Below are 23,046 nucleotides of genomic sequence, written 5' to 3'. Positions count from 1 at the left end.
CATGGAATTGTTGCTTAATTCCCATAATATTACACATTGCTTGCATCACTTTTCCTGTAAAATGTGTACCTCTGTCACTAGATACATTTTGTGGAATTCCCCATGTTGCAAACACATGACTGACTAGAGCCCTAGCAGTACTTAATGCATCATCTTTTCTTAAGGGAATAACTTCCACCCATTTTGAAAAAACATCAACCACCACCAATGCATATCTCAAACCTTGTTTACCCATAGGTAATGGACCTATAAAATCAATTTGTAGTGTAGACCACAGACCATCTGCAGGTGGGGTTCTCTGTAAAGGTGGTTTCTGTCCTTTTGGCCTGGGATTTATTTGTGCACAAATCAAACATGATTGAACAACATTTTGCACTGTCTCTTCCATTTTTTCCAAGTAAAACTTTTCCTTCAAAACTTCTAACAACTTTTCCTGACCCAGATGTCCCAAACTATTATGATTGAATTTAACAAATTCCACTTGCAAATGTTTAGGAATTACTCTATACAGAATTCCTCTTAGTTCGTAAAACAACATTTGATCCTTGCAAACAAAAGGAGATTTAGGATCTGTCATTTGAACTGCTAAAGAAGGATCTTTAGCCTGCTCTGCTGCAAAAGATACCTTTGTGACATCATCATCTTTCCTTGCAGCTGCAACAGTCAATCTAGACTTTTCCTGTTCTATCTCTTCACCTCTCATTGCTGCTTCTTTTGCCAACATATCTGCCAAATTATTACCTTCAGACAACTCACTATCATCTTTTCTGTGAGCGGGAACCTTTACAATCGCATAAGCTAAAGGATTCCTTTCTACAATCTCGATAATCGATTGTAACATATCTTTATACACAAGAGCCTTGTTAGATGAATCTACAAAACCTCTTCTCTTCCAAATTAACAAATAATCTAGCAGCGACCGTGTTAACCAAGAACAATCAGTGTAAATCACTAACGGATTCTTATTCTCCTTTTTATCCAATTCCAGCACTGTTTTAACAGCTTGCAATTCTGCTCTTTGTGCTGAATAATGACCAGGTAATTTATGCTGGATCGCATAACCTCTTTTAGGACACCAGATCGCATAGCCTGTACAATATTTTCCATCAACTTGATGTCTGGAACCATCTACAAACACTGGTTCATCAGACCTTTGCTCCTCCCGCCGGAAGAGAGAAGGAAAAGTTGAGAAAGAATGTACTTAGCATTGTGATCTACCTGGATTTGTTTTGTTGATAGAGCTAATAACCACTGATTGAATCTCTGATTAGTCACGCCAGGCAAATTACTTTCTAGCAAAAGCTTCAAAGTAGAATGGGGAGTCTGCAAAATTATATTATTAAATCCCACAATATGTTCTGTTGCCTTTACTGCATAATGAACTCCCAACAAATGTCTGATACAAACATCAAATCCTTTTTCCACAGGTGTCAACAATCTAGAGAAATATCCCAATATTCTCCAATTTCCACTTTGTTTCTGCAAAAGAACGACTGAAATGGACACATCTGCAACATGCACTTGAATAGCAAGACTAGCTTCAGGTGACTTATCAACTGTTGCTAATGCTGGCGGAATTTGTAAAGCATTTTTCAAATTTTCAAATGCCTGCATATGTTTGTCTTCCCATGGACCAAAACAATCATCTTTTTTTCCTTGCAATAATTCATACAAGACTGCTGCTTTCTCAGCAAAGCCTTCTATAAACTCTTGTGAATGGTTTACAAGACCAAGAAATTGTCTCAATGCTTTGTGATTGGTTGGAATGGGAAGTGACATGACAGCTTTAACCCTTTCCAGCAATGGCTGTCTTACACCATGGGCAATCTTCACTCCCAAGAATTCCACTTCAGTTTTCAAAAGTTTTACCTTGTTGGTATTTAATTTCAGACCTGCTTCTGACAAAATGATGAACAATTCATCTAGCAGTTGCAAATGTTCACTTTCTGTTTCACTGAAAAGCAAAATGTCATCAATATAAAAGATAATACAATCTGGTCTTGAGAATTTTAATAACACCTTTGTCATAGCTTGACAAAAAATCGAACTTGAAGAATGAAAACCTTTAGGCAGACGCATGAATACAAATTGCTCGTTATTGTAAGTAAAAGCGAATTTGTATTAACAACTCCTGGCATTAGCTGACAATTTTGACATGACATCTGCCGTACTTGACACAATCGGTGTAATATTTGGAGTATATTTATTAATCATACGAAGGTCCAACAAAAAGCGATAAGTTTGATCTCGCTTGATTAAACTCCAAATCAGCGCATTACATACAGAATTTGCCTTTCTTATAACACCTTGATCTAATAGATCTTTAATTAGTTTCCCGATTGGTTCAATCGCATCTGGCGGCAATTTGTATTGCTTTTGAGGGGGAGGGTATTTGCCCTCGATGTTGACTACAACATCTTTCATAGTCCCCACTTCACTTCGAAATTGAGCCCATAAATGAGGATATTTTTGTATGACAGCTGTCAAATTTGGATTGTCATCAACCTCAGGCCATTTATGACAGGTGTCTTTGACTTCTGCCATGCAAATGCTACTCACTTCCTGGAAATCATTGGGGTCTATCAACACTGGTTTACGATTGATAGTCTTTCCAAATCACTGCATTGCCCAGGTCCAAAACCCAGCCTCTTAATGACATCACATCTGAACCAATTATAGACTCCGCCCCTTTATAATGCCAAATATCAATTTCAGTCTGCAAATAACCTGGAATTTCAAAAGACACATTTTTGCACAAAGTAGCTCTGTTTCCTGTCTTTCCATCAAAAACTACACCTGCGCATGTCTCAGCTCCAGGCTGCAATGGCAAATCTTTTGTTGTGACACTGATCTGAGCCCCTGTGTCTAACAAAAATAAAAATTCTTCTCCAAGTAAAATACCTTTCACAAATGGTCTTCCGCAATTGTCTAAAAACAAAGGTGCTACAAATTCCAAGTTCCTGATTGGCTTAACCTTAGCAAGTTTTTAGCAACCCCACTGATTCAGATTTGTCAGATTCAACATACCCATCACTTCTGGCATTGTTGATTTTGGTGCATATGGTGAAGAAAAATGAGCTTCTTCCTCTGCACAAGGTGCAGAAGGCTTGGATTGGAAACTGATCAATCCATTCTCTTTGCCTAAATTCTTCCTCATTTGCACATCTCTCAAGAATTTATAACATTTCCACTTAGAATGCCCAGATTTTTTACAGTAGTAACAAATCAATGGAAATTTTTGGTATGCTTGTTTTTCCTCATCACTCCTGTAGGGGGCAGCATTAGCTAGTTTTGAAGAAGAGACCTTGCCAGATTCTTCAATCTGCATTCCAGCATTTTTATTTGCAGACATTTTAGCTTTGATACCTTTGGTTTTAATTTGCCTGTGAATTTTGTCAATAAATGCAGCTATTTGATCAAGATTTTCTTTTTCTACAGCAATGGTGGCTGATATAGGATCCAAATATTGAAATTTCTTAACAAATGCTTTCCTCAAAGCTGAATCAAATTCATCATTTACTGTAAATAGCATACTGTATATTTTTTAAATTTTTTGTTTGAATTCAAAAGGATCAGTTTCAAGGGTCACCTTTAATGATTCCAATAAATCAATATTTGGCAATTCATCACCAGTCATAAAATGTAATAGCTGTCTTAGCCTATCTTCATCATTATGGTGTCTAGTCTAACCTCCAGCTGATAAAATAATGCTGGGTTCTAAACGTTAAGCAAAATGCGACGGTATCCACAAATGGAATATGATATTTTTTTGTTCACAACTCAAATTGAACCTGTCAGTAAAATCTTCAAATGTAGTCATTAATTCAACTGCATCCAAGTTTCTGTTAAAAGCTGGAAGCATCTTAAATATTTTCATTAACTGATCATGTATTTTTAATTTTAATTTGTTGGCTCTATCTAGAATTTCTTTTTTAAACATTTGTCTAGGAGTCGGATCCTCCTCCTCCTCATCATCTTTTTGTTCTTGTGAATTATAGCTTTCACCACCCTCAATACAAGTCAGTGGATCTGGAAAAACATACATTTTTCTAGGACATCCACTAGGGGCAGGCTTTGATAAAGCCTCCTTTGGATCCGTATCTGTCCCAGATTTTGTTACCACTGAAATCAAATTACGTTTTTTCTGTGATTCAAGCAATTGCTGCGTTCTAATATCCAATTGCCTTTCCAATTCTTCTAAATATGCTGCCAAAATATCGCAGTTAGGACAAAAATGTGACCCCTGCTGAACCGTACAGATCTGAGATGCAGATTCCACGTCTGTGGTATCTTGTGACAAATTTGCTACACCAATAATCAAAGAATGAAACATTTGTACTAGCTTCATTACATTTTTCGTTTTCTTTTTAACCTGCCTGGCGTTCTATTAAGATCGCCAGGCAGGCTGCGGGAGGGTTTTTTTTTAATAAAAAAAAAAACTATTTCATGCAGCCAACTGAAAGTTGGCTGCATGAAAGCCCACTAGAGGGCGCTCCGGAGGCGTTCTTCCGATCGCCTCCGGCGCCCAGAATAAACAAGGAAGGCCGCAATGAGCGGCCTTCCTTGTTTTGCTTACATCCTCGCCATAGCGACGAGCGGAGTGACGTCATCGACGTCAGCCGACGTCCTGACGTCAGCCGCCTCCGATCCAGCCCTTAGCGCTGGCCGGAACTTTTTGTTCCGGCTACGCTGGGCTCAGGCGGCTGGGGGGACCCTCTTTCGCCGCTGCTCGCGGCGGATCGCCGCAGAGCGGCGGCGATCAGGCAGCACACGCGGCTGGCAAAGTGCCGGCTGCGTGTGCTGCTTTTTATTTGAGCCAAATAGGCCCAGCAGGGCCTGAGCGGCAGGCTCCGGCGGTACTGGACGAGCTGAGCTCGTCCAGACCGCCCAGCAGGTTAAGCTTATACAAAGTAAAACTGGAAGAATCTATTTTTTTATTTGCGGCCATACATTGATTATACATAGAAACCCATAGGTCTCCATCTATGGTATATTTTGCTAAATCCTTAAACATCAAGTTACTTTCATTAGCTGATACATTAATAAAATCCATACTCACAAGACTCTAGGTGGGTTCAACTCTTAATGGAACAGACCAGTCAGACATCAAACGCCCCTGGAAGCACATCTTCTCAGATTTGACACTTCAAACTCATGTAGGTTCTTCTTGGAAAATGAGCAACACTTTCAAACAGATCAAAGTTCAATAAAGATTGTTTTTAAAATCTTCAAAAGACAAGAGTTCTCCCCGGTTTTGAAAGTAGGAGAACATTTTCCAAGTTGGGCTGGTCTCGCCAATGAAATAAGTTGAAGGTTCATAAATAATATTTCCAATACATGCGTCTTGATGATATTCAAAAAATAGGCTGAAAAGGATTTTTAAGTGAGGGTTTTTTAATACTCACTATTTCTTCATAATATAAAGTCAATGATTACAAGGCTTCACAGCAAAACAAAAGTAGTTATAAGTAATTTCAAACAATCAAAAGATTAAAAATATAATAGTCTTAAGTCTCTTATGTATGCTGGAGACACGTGAAGTGTCCCGTTCAGATGACAGCTTTCCTTCTGCATGTGTGAATGTGTGCAGATGTGTGTCTGACCCCTCCTCACCCATTTAGATACACAACAGCTGATACAAAATCCAGTTAAAGATGCCACTATTCCTATTTAGGCAATCTAATTTACATTATAGTACACTCCTCCTACTCCTATTCTAAATAGCATCTGCTGATATCATGAGATTCATATTCATGAGGACACCAAATACTTTTATACTATACTGGAAATAACTTGACAGTGTCTCAAGTCACACGGGGGAAGGGAATACTTTTTCTTCAGCAGGATACTCTGAAACGCCTTTCAATTGAGGACGAGGACACTTTACAAACGAATATACATACACATCCATATATTTGACTTGATCATTAATTACGGTAACAAATACTTCATTACTGATTGATGGATCCATCTCAATCAAGACCTTCATCGAATATATCAATATATACATACATTAATTATATAACATGGTCTAAAATATGTTTTTATTAGTTATATGGCACATGCCTTCTATCATATTTTTAATTTCGATGTTTACATTTTTTTCAGAAATTACCACATCTTCAGTCTTTGCTAAGTAGGATTTCTGTAATTAAAGACCCTTTATCCTTTAAGCATGATGAACTAGAAGATGAACTAGAAGATGAAGTGCAACAAATATTCAATGATGTAAACTCTACAATGCTAAATGTGTTTTTCCGTGACATAAGTGAAACGAGCAGTGGTGCCAAGAGTGCAGCTACAGTCTTAAACTATCAACCAAAGTACTGTATTGGAGACACATTAACTGTTCAAGTTCAGATGTTTAATCATGTGGGAGAAAGGAAGACCTATGGAGGAGACTTTTTACGAGCCCGCATCTTTAATCCAAAACTTGGAGCTGGAGCATCTGGGAGAGTCGAGGACTTTAACAATGGAACTTATAATGTCTACTTCACATTATTTTGGGAAGGTCTTGTTAAAATTTCCATTCTCTTAATACACCCAAGTGAAGGAGTCTCCGCTTTATGGCGAGCAAGGAGCCATGGGCATAAGCATATGAAATTCATAGGTAAATTCCTTAATCAAAACAAAGAAGTTCTTACAGATTGTGGATATGAATTGGACTCCCAAGGACAAAGGTGTTATTATGGTGATCAGCAAACAGGAGAATTCTATTGTATGAAGCTGCCTGGGGTTCCTTGTAAGGCCTTTGTATCATTGAGTACTTTATTTGAATCTTATCATTATATGACCAGCACAGAGCAGGAGCTTTTCACAAGGTACATTATACTTTTCTAATATTTAACATATTGTTTATCGTTATGAATGTACTGTATATTGAAAAAAAAATCATCACAGAATTCAGACAGGCAGTGAGGAGTCAAGCTTCCATTAGATAAAAAATAAAGTGAAAATAAACCAAAGAGATAAGTTATGGTTCCTAAACAGGAATTTCCTACAATCTTAGTCGTCTTTTTTTTTTTTTTTAAATGCTAAAGTCTACCTTTAAATGACTGGGATTTGGCTTGCTTTGTCAAGCCGGCCTAGTCACAGATGGTTGGTGTGGGCTTTCACAGGGTATGGAATTACCAGAGCACCCCACAAGAGATGATCAGCCGCCACCCCTAGTGATTGATGGACTACTGCTGCTTGGCTGCTACCGGATCACAACCCCTGGGATTAAACCCATTGGTCACTGTAGAGAGCGGGAGGAACTGCAATCTGGAGTCAATCAGCACGGCGGTCAGGCCAAGGGTCAAGGCAGGAAGCAGACAGGTGTAATCGGGGTCACAGGCAAAGGTCAAGGCAGGTGGCTAACAGGTGATGTCAAGGACACAGGCTGGGTCTCAACAGGAAGACAAGGATTAGATACTAGCAGAGGAGCACCGACGTATAGGTTAACTCAAGCTGTTAGAACCAACAGCAGTGGCTGATTGGCTGACTGGGCTTTTATAGGCAACTTGGTGCCAGGTTCTGCTATGTCGTGTGCGCATTCGCGCACCCCAATTACCACACATAACACTATACATTTTTAAGCATCTAGAAGTAAAAATAAATCATCTTCTAGTCTTGCACGCCTGCATTTATGCATGCATTTGATACAAATGCCAGATGCCAGAGAGGTGAGCATGACAGATTGACTGTCTCAGGTACATAATGGTAGTATTTTTAAAGTAATCCAGCTCCAGTGCAGATTAATCTTGATCATTGCACTTAATATTTGTTTCCTGCATAAAATTGGGGAGTGAAAATGCTTTCAGTGCCTCCAGTTGGAAGCAGGAAAATGAGCATATGAGAAGTGGACAGATCGGGCGCCACCATTGACTCAAATGTTAAATATCGGCTATCTGGCGCAAAACTGGACGAATCAGGGACCCCGTTTAACTGTTTCGCGCCTGTTGTTATTTATCGTTTTTGCAATACTAAAATGGAAATAATCATAAAATTCATTGTCACAATTATATTTTTTTTAAATTATTGTTTTAACTTTTTTTAATTTTATCTTTACATTCTTTTAAAGATTTTTAATTTCGGATGGGGGGGTCTTTTGTAAAAGGGTCTTAGGGTTAGGCACTGCCAGGGGAGTTTTAGGGTTAGGCGCTACCACGGGGGTCTTATGGTTAGGCACCTTCAGAGGGGGTCTTTGAGTTAGGCACCACCAGGGGAGTTTTAGGGTTAGGCAGCACCAGAGGAGTCTTAGGGTTAGGCATGACCAGGGGGGTCTTAGGGTTAGGCACCACCAGGGGGGTCTTAGGGTTAGGCACCACCAAGGAAGTCTAATGGTCAGGGATAGGTAGAGGGAGGGTTCTTTCTGAGAGTAGGGTTAGGTTTAGTAGTAATAAGACAAATGTTAACTCTATTTTTTTCAATCACCTAAATCAGTAACACTAAAATATAATTTGATTTATGGCAAGGTGTTATAGCGGACTTTTGTAGAATACAGCGGAAGTTGTAGAATACATTTTGGTGTGGCTTAAAGCTTAGACGCACGTCACATAAAAAATGGGTAGGGACAAACTCAATCCAACATAAAAAAGTAATTTTCAAAATTATGATCAAACTTTGGGAAAGTCTTAGCAAAACTACAAGAGACATACAGTACAGACCAAAAGTTTGGACAAACCTTCTCATTCAAAGAGTTTTCTTTATTTTCATGACTATGAACATTGTACATTTACACTAAAGGCATCCAAACTATGAATTAACACATGTGGAAGTATAGTACATAACCAAAAAGTGTGAAACAACAAAAAATATGTCATATTCTAGGTTCTTCAAAGTAGCCACTTTTGGCTTTGATTACTGCTTTGCAAACTCTTGGCATTCTCTTGATGAGCTTCAAGAGGTAGTCACCTGAAATGGTTTTCACTTCACAGGTGTGCCCTGCCAGGTTTAATAAGTGGGATTTCTTGCCTTATAAATGGGGTTGGGATCATCTGTTGCGTTGTGGGTACACAGCTGATAGTCCTACTGAATAGACTGTTAGAATTTGTATTAGGGCAAGAAAAAAACAGCAACAGCTAAGTAAAGAAAAATGAGTGGCCATCATTACTTTAAGAACTAAAGGTCAGTCAGTCCACAAAATTGGGAAAACTTTGAAAGTGTCCCCAAAGAAACTGGCTCACATGTGGACCACCCCAGGAAAGGAAGACCAAGAGTCGCCTCTGCTGCGGAGGATAAGTTCAACTGAGTCAACAGCCTCAGAAATCGCAGGTTAACAGCAGCTCAGATTAGAGACCAGGTCAATGCCACACAGAGTTCTAGCAGAAGACACATCTTTAGAACAACTGTTAAGAGGAGACTGTGTGAATCAGGCCTTCATGGTAGAATATCTGCAAGGAAAATACTGCTAAGGACAGGCAACAAGTAGAGAGTAGCGAACGGTTCGCCGACGAACGGTTCCAGGCAAACTTTGGTGGTTCACGTTCGCCTACACCAGGCGAACTTTTGCGGACGTTCAGTTTGCCCCATAATGCACTATGAGGGTCAACTTTGACCCTCTGCATCACAGTCAGCAGGCACATTGTAGCCAATCAGGCTACACTAAGCCCTGGAACCCCCCCCCCCCCTTATATAAGGCCAGCTCGCCGGCCATTACACTCACTCGTCTGCCTGCTATTAGACAGACTAGGGCAAGCTGCTGCAAATTGTTCTCCTAGGGAAAGATTAGTTAGGTTCTTGGCTTCTTAGCTTGCTCCTGGCTGATTATTATTGCTTTAATAGCACCCCTCAACAGCTCTTTTCAGAGCTAATCCTGTACTTTTTTTTTCTTTTTTTTTCCTGTTTGTCAAACTGACACTTTTGTTGCATGCACAGCCTTGCTAATTCATACTGTGTGTGCCACTGCCAGCAGCTCAGCACATTCAGTGACTACCTGTGTGTGTGACAGGGAGATGCACATTTTTGCTACCCAGTACTGCATATACCCAGTACCTATTGTGTTTACTTAACCCACCTCATCACTGCATATATCTAGCTTTGTGTTTAGTGAACCCAGCTCACTGCATCTAACTACCTGTTGTGTTGAGTGAACCCAGCTCACTGCATATACCTAGCTTTGTGTTGAGTGAACCCAGCTCACTGAATCTAACTACCTGTTGTGTTGAGTGAACCCAGCTCACTGCATATAACTACCTTTACTGTTCAGTGAACCCACCTCACTGCATATAACTACATTTTGTGTTGAGTGAACCCGCCTCACTGCATCTAACTACCTTTACTATTCAGTGAACCCACCTCACTGCATCTAACTACCTTTACTGTTGAGTGAACCCACCTCACTGCATATAACTACCTTTATTGTTCACAGAACACCTCATCTCCCGCAGCCAGTGCCATCAGCGCTAGTACAAGAACCACATCCGCTGCATTTGACACTTCGCAGGAGTTATTTGGTGGTGGTGGTGAAATCACTGATTCATAGCCACTACTGCAACAACAACAAGAAGGCGCAGGTACACCACCTCATATGTCTGAGTTAGGTGGCGATAGTATGGACGTAACGTGTGAGGAGGGGGATGATGAACCACCTGATGTTGGTGCAGTTGTGGAGGTGTCTGAGGAAAGCAAAGCTGGGCAGGAAGATTATGATGCAGATTATACGGATGTGACGTATGTTCCCAATAGAGGAGATGACCAGGGGAACAGTTCAGAGGGGGAGTCAGAGAGGAGTAGGAGGAGACGAGTCCATGATAGAAGCAGAGGGAGCTCGTCCTCAGAAACAGCTGGGGGCAGTGTCCAGCGCCATCTATCGCCAGCTATGGACAGCCAGCCAACATGCCTTTCAACATCAGCTGCTGATGGTACCGTAGTGCCATCACCCCAGGGGGGCTCAGCGGTTTGGAAATTTTTTAACATGTGTGTCTCAGATCGGAGCAAAGCCATCTGTTGTCTCGGCCAGCAAAAATTGAGCCGTGGAAAGGCCAACTCTCACGTAGGGACAAGTGCCTTACGAAGGCACCTGGAGAAAAGGCACAAACAGCTATGGTAAGAACACCTGAGGAAAAGCAGCACCCAAAAGACAAGCCACCCTCCTTCTCCTCTTCCTCCTTCAGGTGCATCATCTTCTTCACACAAAAAAGGAAGATCACTGGGTCTCGATCTGGATTTTGCAATTATAGCTTTGGCTTTATTAGCACCATAGTAGCAGACAACACGACGTTTCGGCCCAACAGCCTTTATCAAGTGTTAACCTCTGGTGGATCGGGGTGCTACTGGTCGACTCCCTGGTACATAAAGTTTGTGGTTTGAGCCCGGGGACACTGCTTTTTCTTCAGCATCATCTTCTTCAGCCACTTTCTCCCTTGCACTTTCACAGCCACCCTCCTCCACACCGACTCTGCCCTTGAGCGGTTCCTTCTCCTCTGCCCACAGCAGTAGCCAGATGTCCGTAAAGGAAGTATTTGAGCGTAAGAAGCAAATGTCTGCCAGTCACCCTCTTGCCCGGCGTCTGACAGCTGGCGTGGAGGAACTATTAGCTCGCCAGCTATTACCATATAAGCTGGTGGAGTCAGAAGCTTTCCGTAAATTTGTGGCCATTGGGACACCGCAGTGGAAGATACCAGGCCGAAATTATTTTTCCCAAAAGGCCATACCCAAACTGTACCATGCAGTTGAGAGGCAAGTGGTGTCATCTATTGCGAAGAACGTTGGGTCAAGGGTCCACCTGATCATGGATGCCTGGTCTGCCAAGCACGGGCAGGGCCGCTACATTACGTACACAGCCCATTGGGTCAACCTGGTGATCGATGGCAGCAAGCAGGGAGTACGTGGCTGCGCAGCGGACCAACTTGTGACACCTCCATGGCTTGCTACATCTTCTTGTGACATCTCTCCGCCTGCTACATCCTCTTCGCTGTTGTCATCTTCCTCCTCCTCCTTGGCTGGTGCCTTGATCTCCTCTCCAGCTACACAGCCCCCGCACCCCAGGGCCTATGCTGCATGCCAGGTACGACGGTGTCACGCCATCTTACACATGTCGTACCTAAAAGCGGAGAGTCACACTGGAGCAGCTCTCCTGGCTGCTCTTAACAAACAGGTGGAGCAATGGCTGACCCCGCACCAGCTGAAGATTGGCAACGTGGTGTGTGATAACGGCAGCAATCTCATTTCTGCGTTGAATTTGGGAAAGCTGACACATGTACCCTGCATGGCACATGTGCTGAATCTGGTCGTGCAAAGATTTTTGTCCACGTACCTAGGCTTAGAGGACGTCCTGAAGCAGGCCAGGAAGTTGTGTGAGCATTTCAGGCGGTCTTACATGGCCATGGCACGCTTTGCGGACATTCAGCGTAGAAACAACTTGCCGGTGAGACGCCTCATTTGTGATAGCCCGACTCACTGGAATTCCACCCTGCTCATGTTCTCTCGCCTGCTAGACCAGGAGAAAGCCGTCACCCAGTACCTGTACAATTACAGTAGAAGGACACAATCTGGGAAGATGGGGATGTTGTGGCCCAACAACTGGACACTGATGCGAAATGCATGCAGAATCATGCAGCCCTTTCAGGAGGTCACCAAACTGGTGGGTCGAGCTGAGGGCACCATCAGCGACTTAATCCCCTACGCTTACTTCCTGGAGCGTGCCGTGTGTAGAGTGGTGGATACAGCTGTGGAGGAGCATGAACAAGAACAGTTGTGGCAGGAGGAGTCATGGGAGCAATTTTCATCCGAACCAGATGTTTCCTCAACACCTGCGGCAGCACAGAGAGGGAGGAGGAGGAAGAAGAGGAGTCGTGTGGGGAAGGAGAGGAGTCAGACTCTGATGATGATGATGAGGAAGGTGTTTCTGTAGAGGAGGAAGAGGCGGCGGAAGAACAACAACCGCAGCAGCCGTCACAGGGGGCTTCTGCTGCTCCACGTTCCCGTGGTATTGTTCGTGGCTGGGGGGAGGAAGAGGAGTTGCATGCTGTCACTGAGGAAGAGCAAGAGGAGACGGAGAGTACGTCTGCATCCAGCTTTGTGCAGATGGCCTCTTTCATGTTGTCCAGCCTGTTGAGAGACCCCCATATCAAAAAACTCAAGGGGAATGACCTGTACTGGGTGGCCACGCTACTAGACATTTGGTACAGGCACAAAGTGGCGGACCTGTTACCAAATCAACAGAAGGCGGAAAGGATGCAGCACTTGCAGAACAAGCTGGCAATGATGCTTTACAATGCGTTTAAGGGTGATGTGACAGCACAACGCAATCAAGGTACCACTGGCAGTAATCCTCCTCCTCCCAAGTCCACACAGGCAAGGACAGGACGCTCCAGCGATCTCAGGGTGATGTCGGACATGTGGACATTCTTTAGTCCAATGCCTCGCCATAGTACTTCCAGATCCACCCTCCACAAACGCCTAGACCGGCAGGTAGCCGACTACCTGGCCTTGAGTGTGGACGTAGACACTGCGAGCAGCGACGATGAACCCTTGAACTACTGGTTGCGCAGGCTTGACCTGTGGCCAGAGCTGTCCCAATTTGCCATCCAACTTCTCTCTTGCCCTGCCGCAAGCGTCCTGTCAGTAAGGACCTTCAGTGCAGCTGGAGGCATTGTCACTGAGAAGAGAAGTCGCCTAAGTCACGACAGTGTTCAGTACCTGACCTTTATCAAAATGAATGAGGCATGGATTCCGGGGGGCTACTGCACGACCGAAGACTAAGTCAATCCCCACACACAGCATCTCTGCCTGCAGGCTGCTTGCCTTCTCCGCCACCACCAACAGGGTCCAGGACTTTAGGCAGATTCCTAAATTTTTAAGGCCACTGCTAGCAGCGGCTGCTATACTAATTTTTCTGGTGCGTGTACATGCCTGCCTAATTTTTCTGGCTGCACTGTGGGCGGCTGCAACAAAAAAACAAAAGGCATGTACATGTGCCCATCCCCCTTCATGAACATTACCTTGCCGCGGTGAAGGGGCTTGCGTATCACAATGAAGCAATGACCGCCGGCTATATGAGTGTCTCGGGTGGGGGTGGCACACAAAAGATAATAAGGTCGTTGCTTCATTGTGGTCAGACCAAATTTGATCAGCTGGACAGTCACTGTTGTTCTATCATTAAGCTACCACAGCCCGGCGACCATATGGGCTGGAAAACCGCCCCGGCCTACACTCTGGCCACGTTGCGTAGCAGTCCAGCACGGCAGTCACTATGCAAACAGCTGTTTGTGGTGCGTAACACAGTGAGTTTGGTGTGTCAGTGTGAAGCAGTACTCTAATTACACTCCCTGATTGATGTATACACATGCAAGATGTTTGAAAGCACTTTAGGCCTGCAATTTAGCATTCAATGTGATTTCTGCCCTTAAAACGCTGCTTTGCGTGAAAACCAGATTTTTCGGAGGTTCAAGACATCACTAGCAACAAGCAGAAGAGACTTGTTTGGGCTAAAGAACACAAGGAATGGACATTAGACCAGTGGAAATCTGTGCTTTGAGCTGACAAGTACAAATTTGAGATTTTTGGTTCCAACCACTGTGTCTTTGTGTGATCCACTAAAGGTGAGCAGATGGTCTCTACATGCCTAGTTCCCACCGTGAAGCATGGAGGAGGAGGTGTGATGGTGTGGGGGTGCTTTGCTGGTGACACTGTTGGGGATTTGTTCAAAATTGAAGGCATACTGAACCAGCATGGCTACCACAGCATCTTGTCATCATTTATTTTTCAACAGGACAATGACCCCAAACACACTTCCAAGCTGTGTAAGGGCTATTTGACCAGGAAGGAGAGTGACGGGGTGCTGCGCCAGATGACCTGGCCTCCACAGTCACCAGACCTGAACCCAATCAAGATGGTTTGGGGTAATCTGGACCGCAGAGTGAAGGCAAAAGGGCCAACAAGTGCTAAGCATCTCTGGGAACTCCTTCAAGACTGTTGGAAGACCATTTCAGGTGACTACCTCTTGACGCTCATCAAGAGAATGCCAAGAGTGTACAAAGCAGTAATCAAAGCAAAAGGTGGCTACTTTGATGAACCTAGAATATGACATATTTTCAGTTGTTTCACGCTTTTTGGCTACGTGCTATATTTCCACATGTGTTAATTCATAGTTTGGATGCCTTCAGTGTGAATCTGCAATGTTCGTAGTCATGAAAATAAAGAAAACTCTTTGAATGAGAAGGTGTGTCCAAACTGTTGGTCTGTACTGTATGTGGTAACATTTTAACCCTGATAAGTTGTAGAATGGAGTTTATAAAGTTTTAGGGTTGAGGCCCATGTCTTGTGTATTCTTTTTAGTCAAAAACTGACCATTTCAGGTGACTACCTCTTGACGCTCATCAAGAGAATGCCAAGAGTGTGCAAAGCAGCAATCAAAGCAAAAGGTGGCTACTTTGAAGAACCTAGAATATGACATATTTTCAGTTGTTTCACACTTTTTGGTTATGTGCTTTATTTCCACATGTATCAATTCATAGTTTGGATGCCTAAAGTGTGAATCTACAATGTTCATAGTCATGAAAATAATTATCTGTGGCGCATTTTAAATCAATGCTTAGTGCGGTTTGCTTCCTTAAAGGGACACTGAGCACTCAAAATAAAAATGAAACTGGTACTTACCTGGGGTTTCCTCCAGCCCACCATAGGCCGTGAGGTCCCCCGGTGTCCCTCTGGCTCCTCTCCCTGTTCCCGCTGGACCCTCCATTACCAGCAACTTTCGGACTGAAGTTCGACTGGTGCTTCCTGAACGAAGATGCTCCACATCATCACTCCAGCTGCTATGCGTCATCACGCCGGCTGGCGCGTTGACGCGTTATGGCCGGCGTGATGACGCATCATGGGTGATGACGCATATCGGCCGGCGTGATGATGCGGAGTGTCTCCGTTCAGGAAGAACCGGCCGACCTTCAGCCTGAAAGTTGCTGTTAATGGAGGCGCCAGCGGGAACAAGGAGAGGATCCAAGAGGATGCTGGGGGACCTTGCGACCTACGGTGGGCTGGAGTAAGCCCCAGGTAAGTACCAGTTTCATTTTTATTTTGAGTGCTCAGTTTTGCTGTTTGACTCACTTTTTTTGTTTGACTTAAGTGTCCCTTTATAAGGGACACTTAAGTCAAACAAAAAAAATGAGTTTTACTCACCTGGGGCTTCCAATAACCCGCTGCAGCTGTCCGGTGCCCTCGCCATCTCCCTCCGATCTTCCTGGCCCCGCCGGCAGCCACTGCCTGTTTCGGTGACAGGAGCTGACAGGCTGGGGACGCGAGTGATTCTTCGCGTTCCTGGCCCCAATATCGCCATCTATGCTGCTATAGCATATATCATATACCATATAGCAGCATAGAGGGTGCTAATGTGTCTGGGAACGCGAAGAATCACTCGCGTTCCCAGCCTGTCAGCTCCTGTCACCGAAACAGTAAGTGGCTGCTGGCGGGGCCAGGAGAATTGGAGGGAGACGGCGAGGGCACCGGACAGCGGCAGGGGGCTATTGGAAGCCCTAGGTGAGTAAAACTCATTTTTTTTTGTTTGACTTAAGTGTCCCTTTAAGGAAGCAAACCCCACTAAGCACTGATTTATAATGTGCCACAGATAATTGGACTATTATTCTATGGGGTAACGCTCTTCTTTGTTCAAAATGTTAAGCAATGATTAGGTCGTTAGACCACCTGTTTCCCCTATTTACTCTATTTACTTGCCCAACAACAGGATAAATGGTACTCATTTTAATATTTAATTTGCTAATTTGTGTGCATTATGCTAAAATTGAGGTTTTATTGAAGATGGTATATAGTCTAGGATTGATAAGTGTTATGTGTTATAACATAAGTGTTATGCTTGACATACTACTTTTAAAAATGTTTGCTTAATTTGTAGATCCAACATGGCCGTGGAAATTCCAGAAAAAGTTGACCACGTTGAAGTTGTGAAATGTGAAAGTACGTTTTAATTATTTTTTTTACTTTTGTAAGCTTTAAATTCCATGGGAGAAAAGTGCTTTCCAAATGTTATTATTATCACTATGTCACTATGTCATGAAGTACAGTACTATATGCAGTGGATGGGGTGTTGTGACATACTGTAAAGAAGAGACAAAACAAAAATCGGCAGCCCAAATGGTGTAGTATGTCAGTAACACTGAAAACAATATAATGATAAAAGGGCTGCTCACAAAAATGGGTTGCTTGGGGCAACCGACCACAGGAAGCAGGTGGAGATAATGAACCTGTCTCCACTCGGGGTGTCCCAGACTGGGACTGGTGGTGATTGCTTCTTCGTTAAAATACAATAACGGCTTCAAACATGGTCCATTTTTGAACCCCGCCCGCAACAGATGTGGGGAGGGGTGACTAAGCACAATCAGGGTAAAGAAGGACCCAGGGGTTTATAAAACTGACTTAAAACCCACAGTAAAAACTATAAATGACCTCAATAAGAACATTCTCATAGGAAAAAAGAGGATTTTATTTTTGCACAGGCAACCCGTTTCGCAGGTCTAAGCATGCTTCCTCAGGCCAATAAGAGTGCCAGAGTATGTAGAGCCAGTATGCATGGAGCGTGAAGCACTCCATGCATACTGGCTCTACACTGTAAAAAGTGGCAGGCGCTTCCTGTGCCTGCCACTTTTATAGCCAATGGTTCTGCATTGGTTTGAGGGAAGCTTTAAAGTGAGAGCAATATGGAAGATGCACTACTGACTCCCATTTAAAAATGTTTTACTTCATTGGTTGCTTTGCTGATTTCTTGCCAGGCAACTTGCATTTTTAACAGAATATAAAGATGGCCGCTGTGTTATTCCTGTCAGTTTATATACCCCTTAAAGGGACTCCGAGCTCACCCAAAAAAAGAAAGTTGTACTCACCAGGGGCTTTCTCCAGCCCAGTGCTGGTCGGGAGGTCCCACGCCGGCGTCCTGGCTCCTCTCCTTCTCCCCGCTCCGGAATGGCTGACAGGCCGCAGCCCGGGCGACACTCGGCCGAGTGTCGGGCTGCTCCTTCCGCGTATGATGCGGCTGACGTCACACGCCGGCCGCCTCGCAGAATTTTATGTCCTTCTTGCCAACTTTGCCATTGACTAAGTGAAAATGCAAATGTTTTTGCCTTCATTTTAAGTGGATGCAAAATGCAGTGGTCAATAGTCAATGGGTCAGTGAAGACTTAAAGGGAACCCGAGGTGAGAGGGATGTGATGGCTGTCATATTGATTTCCTTTTAAACAATGCCACTTGCCTGGCATCCTGATCTTTCTGGTATCAGTAGTGTTTGAATCATCCACCTGAAATAAGCATGCAGCAAATCCAGTGAAAGTTCAGTCAAACATCTGCTCTTGATGCTTGTTCAGGGTCTATGGCTAAAAGTATTAGAGGCAGAGGATCAGCAGGGCTGCCAGGCAACTGGTATTGTTTAAAAGGAAATAAATATGGCGGCCTCCATAGTCTTCTCTCTTCAGGTGTCCTTTAATACAGGTATTTAAAACCACAAAAAAAGAACTGCCTGGGACGCACTGAATAAAGCAGTTGTGATTTGTGTAACTTTTTTTTTTTTGGTGGTGGTGGTGGTGTTTTCTGGCACAATTTTACATGATTTACAAGCGCTTTGTACAGCGGTTGCAATTAGCCTTTTTTTTAATATATTTAGTAAAATTGCTGCATAATCGCTTTTATACTGTAATTGCAAAGTGATTCTCCAGTGATCCTACACTTTGTATTGGAGCGCAAATACTTTCAAAATGCTGCAGATTTGGGGTGATCACAATCATTCCTGTGGGTTCACCTCCATCTGCGTTCATTAGCCTAAGCCTAGCACTTTTTTAAATCTCCAGGGATCGGCGTCGATTTCGGAACATGGCTGAAAGCACTGCTGTGGGTCCCAGGCCTTAGTTTGGGTTCTTCAGAGCCTCATAACTGTAATTTACATTTACATTTACAAATAATTATAATGTCAAAACTAAAACTCACTCAGTATCTCCAGCTGCAGTCTGCTTTTTTATCCTCTGTAGTCTTCAAAAGAGTAAGAGCTGTTCTCACAAAAGGAGTGTACGATGTGAATTTATAAGTGCCCCACAGGCAAAATTAGAAGGGGAGACCCAGACAGATGACCCCCCCCAAACCAAAAAGAACATTAGCAGCCAAATTTCCCCTGAGGGCCCCTGACCTGGCTGCCACCATCCCAGATCACCCTCCATCTAAGCTGTTCTCCCCGGGGCCCTGCAGTATCTTTGGCTGAGTAGGATCTCACTTGTCCCATGCTGCCAGGTCACAAAGGAAAGGAGACCCTGCAAGGACTGGGGAGTTCATGGAACCACGGACTGAGGGCTGGTGCACACCAGAGTGGTTCTGGAGCGTTTTTAAAAATGCTAGCGGTTTGAAAACCGCTTGGGTAATGTATTTCAATTGGCTGGTGCACACCAGAGCAGTTCGTTTTTTTCCACAAACACAAACTCGGGGGCTGCAGCATTTTTTAGATTTCTGAGGCGTTTCTGCCTCACTGTTACAGTATAGGAAAGTTGAAAACCGCTCTGAAAAATGCTAAATCAGAGCGGTTTTCGAATCCTTTTTGTTACAGAAGCTGTTCAGTAACTTTACTGTAACAATATATGAAATCTGCTACACAAAAACGTTAAAAAAAATGCTAGGTATGTTTAGAAAATCTCTCTAAACATGCCTAGAATCGCTCTGAAAATCTGCTTCAAAAACCTCTAGCGTTTTGCGGATCTGCTAGAGGTTTTTGGTGTGCACTGGCCCTGACAGAGGGGCGCATCCAACAGGTGAGTAGAGATGTCCCGAATGGTTTGCCCGCGAACGGTTACAGGAGAACTTTAGGTGGTTCGCGTTCGCCGACAAAGGCGAACTTTTGCGGATGTTCGATTCGCCCCATAATGCTCCATTGAGCAGAACTTTGACCCTCTACATCACAGTCAGCTGGCACATTGGGCCTGATTCACAAAGCGGTGATAACTTTAGGCGTGATAGCCTTTGCACCGCTGAGTTAGCACCGCTTTGTGCTCTTTATCGCGTGCAAAGTCCCGAGCGCAAAGTTTTGCGCGTGCAATCGCGCAACTCCACGCGCAGCACCCATAGGGTTTAATGGGCGCATCGCGCGCACTGCACCGTGCCCCACGCAATTGCGCACGCAAAGCTTTGCGCACGGAAAATTCGCGCGAGTTTCTTCTTATCATGCCTAAACTGAGTTTAGACGTGATAAAGGGCTTTTCACTGGCGTGCAAACACTTTGCACCGCTTTGTGAATCAGGCCCATTGTCACCAATCAGACTACACTCACTCTTGGAGCCCCCCCCCCTTATAAAAGGCAAGGTTCTGCAGTCGTTTTACTCACTCGTCTGCCTCCAGTAATTAGTTAAGGGACAGCTGCTGACAGACTCTGCTAGGGAGAGTTTAGTTAGGATCTTGTAGATTTGTTCCTAGCTGATTGTCATTCCTTATACTCTCTCCCTCTCTCCCGGAGGGAGGAGGGTCTCATCTTCCAGGGAATTGAAGTATTTCAAAAGCCAGCTTACATTCCGTGGCTGGGAATTGAACCCAGGCTGGGCTGGGAATTGAACCCAGGTCTCAGTGTGTGGTAGGTAACTCATTTAACCACTATACCACCAACACTACTACATGCTGAAGCCAGCCTAGCATGTACCATTATGATCAATCCAAGAGAAAAATTAGCTTGCTTAATCCATGGAATTGTACTATATCAAAAGCCAGCTTACATACCGTGGCTGGGAATTGAACCCAGGCTGGGCTGGGAATTGAAACCAGGTCTCAGTGTGTGGTAGGTAACTCATTTTACCACTACCACCAACAACACTACATGCTGAAACTTCTTGGAGCAGACTTACTTCCTCCCTCCAAAAGACACACAGTGGTACACAGTCTGTGTGGCACAATTGGTTAGAGCGTTTGGCTGTTAACTGCAAGGTTGGTGGTTCAAGCCCACCCAGGCATGGCCTTGCCTTTTGTGTTCAACAGTTGTCCGAAGAGAACCCCAGATAGCCAGGTAGATTCATATCTCTCTCTCTCATTCTCTCTCTCTCTCTCTCTCTCTCTCTCTCTCTCTCTAGTAGGGAGGGTCACCGATTTCTGCGGAATTGTATTTTCCGCAATTTTAGGCGGAAATTGGTCATTCCGTTCCTTTTGGTCGGAACAGAATTGCTTTTACAATCTGGCGGAATTCCAAAATTACCTGTGAAATTCTGCCGGTATCCGTTGATGGTTTTAAGCTGAAAAGTCACTTCAATGGCATCAAGTCCTAGAGAGAGAGATCATTTTTCTCTTGGGTATATCACAATGGTACATGCTAGGCTGGCTTCAGCATGTAGTGTTGTTGGTGGTATAGTGGTTAAATGAGTTACCTACCGCAAACTGAGACCTGGGTTCAATTCCCAATCCAGCCTGGGTTCAATTCCCAGCCACAGTATGTAAGCTGGCTTTTGATATAGTACAATTCCGTGGATTAAGCAAGCTAATTTTTCTCTTGGATTGACCATAATGGTACATGCTAGACTGGCTTCAGCATGTAGTCTTGTTGATGGTATAGTGGTTAAATGAGTTACCTACCGCACACTGAGACCTGGGTTCAATTCCCAGTAAGCTGGCTTTTGAAATACTACAATTCCCTGGAAGATGAGACCCTCCTCCCTCAGGACGAGGGAGGGAGTAGGGAGAGAGGGAGGAGAGAGAGAGAGAGAGAGAGAGAGAGAAAGGAAGGAGAGAGAGAGAGAGTGAGGGAGGAGGGAGAGAGAGAGAGAGTGAGGGAGGAGGGAGAGAGAGAGAGAGAGGGAGGAGGGAGAGAGGGTGGAGGGAGATAGGATTCCTGATGTCATAAAGTAGTGTAGGCCTGCAATTGAACATTCAATGAGATTTCTGACCTTAAAACACTGCTCTGTGTTAAATCCAGAATTTTTTCTGGAACTTTTGATGTGTATTTCACTCATCCATGTCTTTCTCCAGGTATTAGACCCCTTAAAACATCTTTTCTATCATTTTTCTAGTCAGCAGAAATTTTTCAAAATTTTTAAGATCGCCTCAGCATTGAAGTCTATTGCGGTTCGCGAAAGTACCAAAACAGGTAAATGCTAGGCCAGCTTCAGTTAGTACTGTTGTGGTACAGTGGTTAGGGTGCTTGCCCACCACACAGTGAGACCCGGGTTCAAATCCCAGCCAATGTGAGTTGGCTTTTATGCTACAAATCCTTAAAGGGAACCTAAACTGAGAAGGATATGGATTTTTCCTTTTAAAATAATACCAGTTGCCTGACTCGCCTGCTGATCCTGTGTCTCTAATACTTTTAGCCACAGCCCCTGTACAAGCATGCAGATCAGGTGCTCTGACTGAAGTCAGACTGGATTAGCTGCATGCTTGTTTCAGGGTGTGATTCAGCCACTATTGCAGTCACAAAGATCAGCTGGACTGCCAGACAACTGGTAATGTTTACAGGAAACATCCATATCACTCTCAGTTAAGGTTCCCTTTAAGCAACCTAATGTTTCTATTGCATTGAGCATAAATGCTAAATGCTAGGCCAGCTTCAGTTAGTACTGTTGTGGTTCAGCGGTTAGGGTGACTTGCCTACCACACAGTGAAACCCGGGTTCGATTCCCAGCCATCGTATGTATTTTGAAATAGTATAATTCCCTGACAGATGAGACCCTCCTCCCTCCGGTAGGAGGGAGGAGGGAATAGGTAGAAGGGTAGAAGGATAGAAGGGTAGAAGGCTGGGAGGAGGGTGGAGGGTTGAGGGACCCACAAGAGGCTAATTAAAATCTCCCTAGCAGAGTGTGTAGCAGCTGTCCCATAACTAATTAGTGTAGGCAGACAACTGAGTCAAATGGTATAAGGACCTTGCTTGGAGGAGGGAGGAGGGGCAGGCCTCCAGCAGTGATGTGTATTTCACTCAATCAGGTGTGCCTCCAGGTATTAGAGACCTTGAAACATGGTTTCTATCATTTTTCCAGCCGGTAGAATTTTTTTAAATTTTCAAAGTTCGCCTTCCCATTGAAGTCTATTGCGGTTCGCAAACTTTTTCGCAAACCGAACCTTTTACGGAGGTTCACGAACAGGGTTCACGAACCGAAATTGGAGGTTCGC

General features: G+C 44.0%; 1 protein-coding gene across 2 annotated transcripts in view; it reads left to right on the top strand.

The window, feature by feature from the left end:
- LOC137542516 (NXPE family member 2-like) overlaps window positions 1–23,046 on the top strand; it is a 153,267-nt gene that overhangs the window by 79,181 nt on the left and 51,040 nt on the right. For both annotated transcript variants that reach the window (XM_068264493.1, XM_068264492.1), the window contains exons 3-4: window positions 6,109–6,821; window positions 16,832–16,893. In XM_068264493.1, coding sequence (XP_068120594.1) covers window positions 6,109–6,821; window positions 16,832–16,893 — 775 coding nt within the window. The remainder of the gene's footprint in view (window positions 1–6,108; window positions 6,822–16,831; window positions 16,894–23,046) is intronic.

The sequence above is a fragment of the Hyperolius riggenbachi genome, chromosome 12, assembly GCF_040937935.1.
Source record: "Hyperolius riggenbachi isolate aHypRig1 chromosome 12, aHypRig1.pri, whole genome shotgun sequence".
In the NCBI taxonomy this organism is placed as follows: domain Eukaryota; kingdom Metazoa; phylum Chordata; class Amphibia; order Anura; family Hyperoliidae; genus Hyperolius; species Hyperolius riggenbachi.
This window is presented reverse-complemented; position numbering and strand designations above follow the sequence as displayed.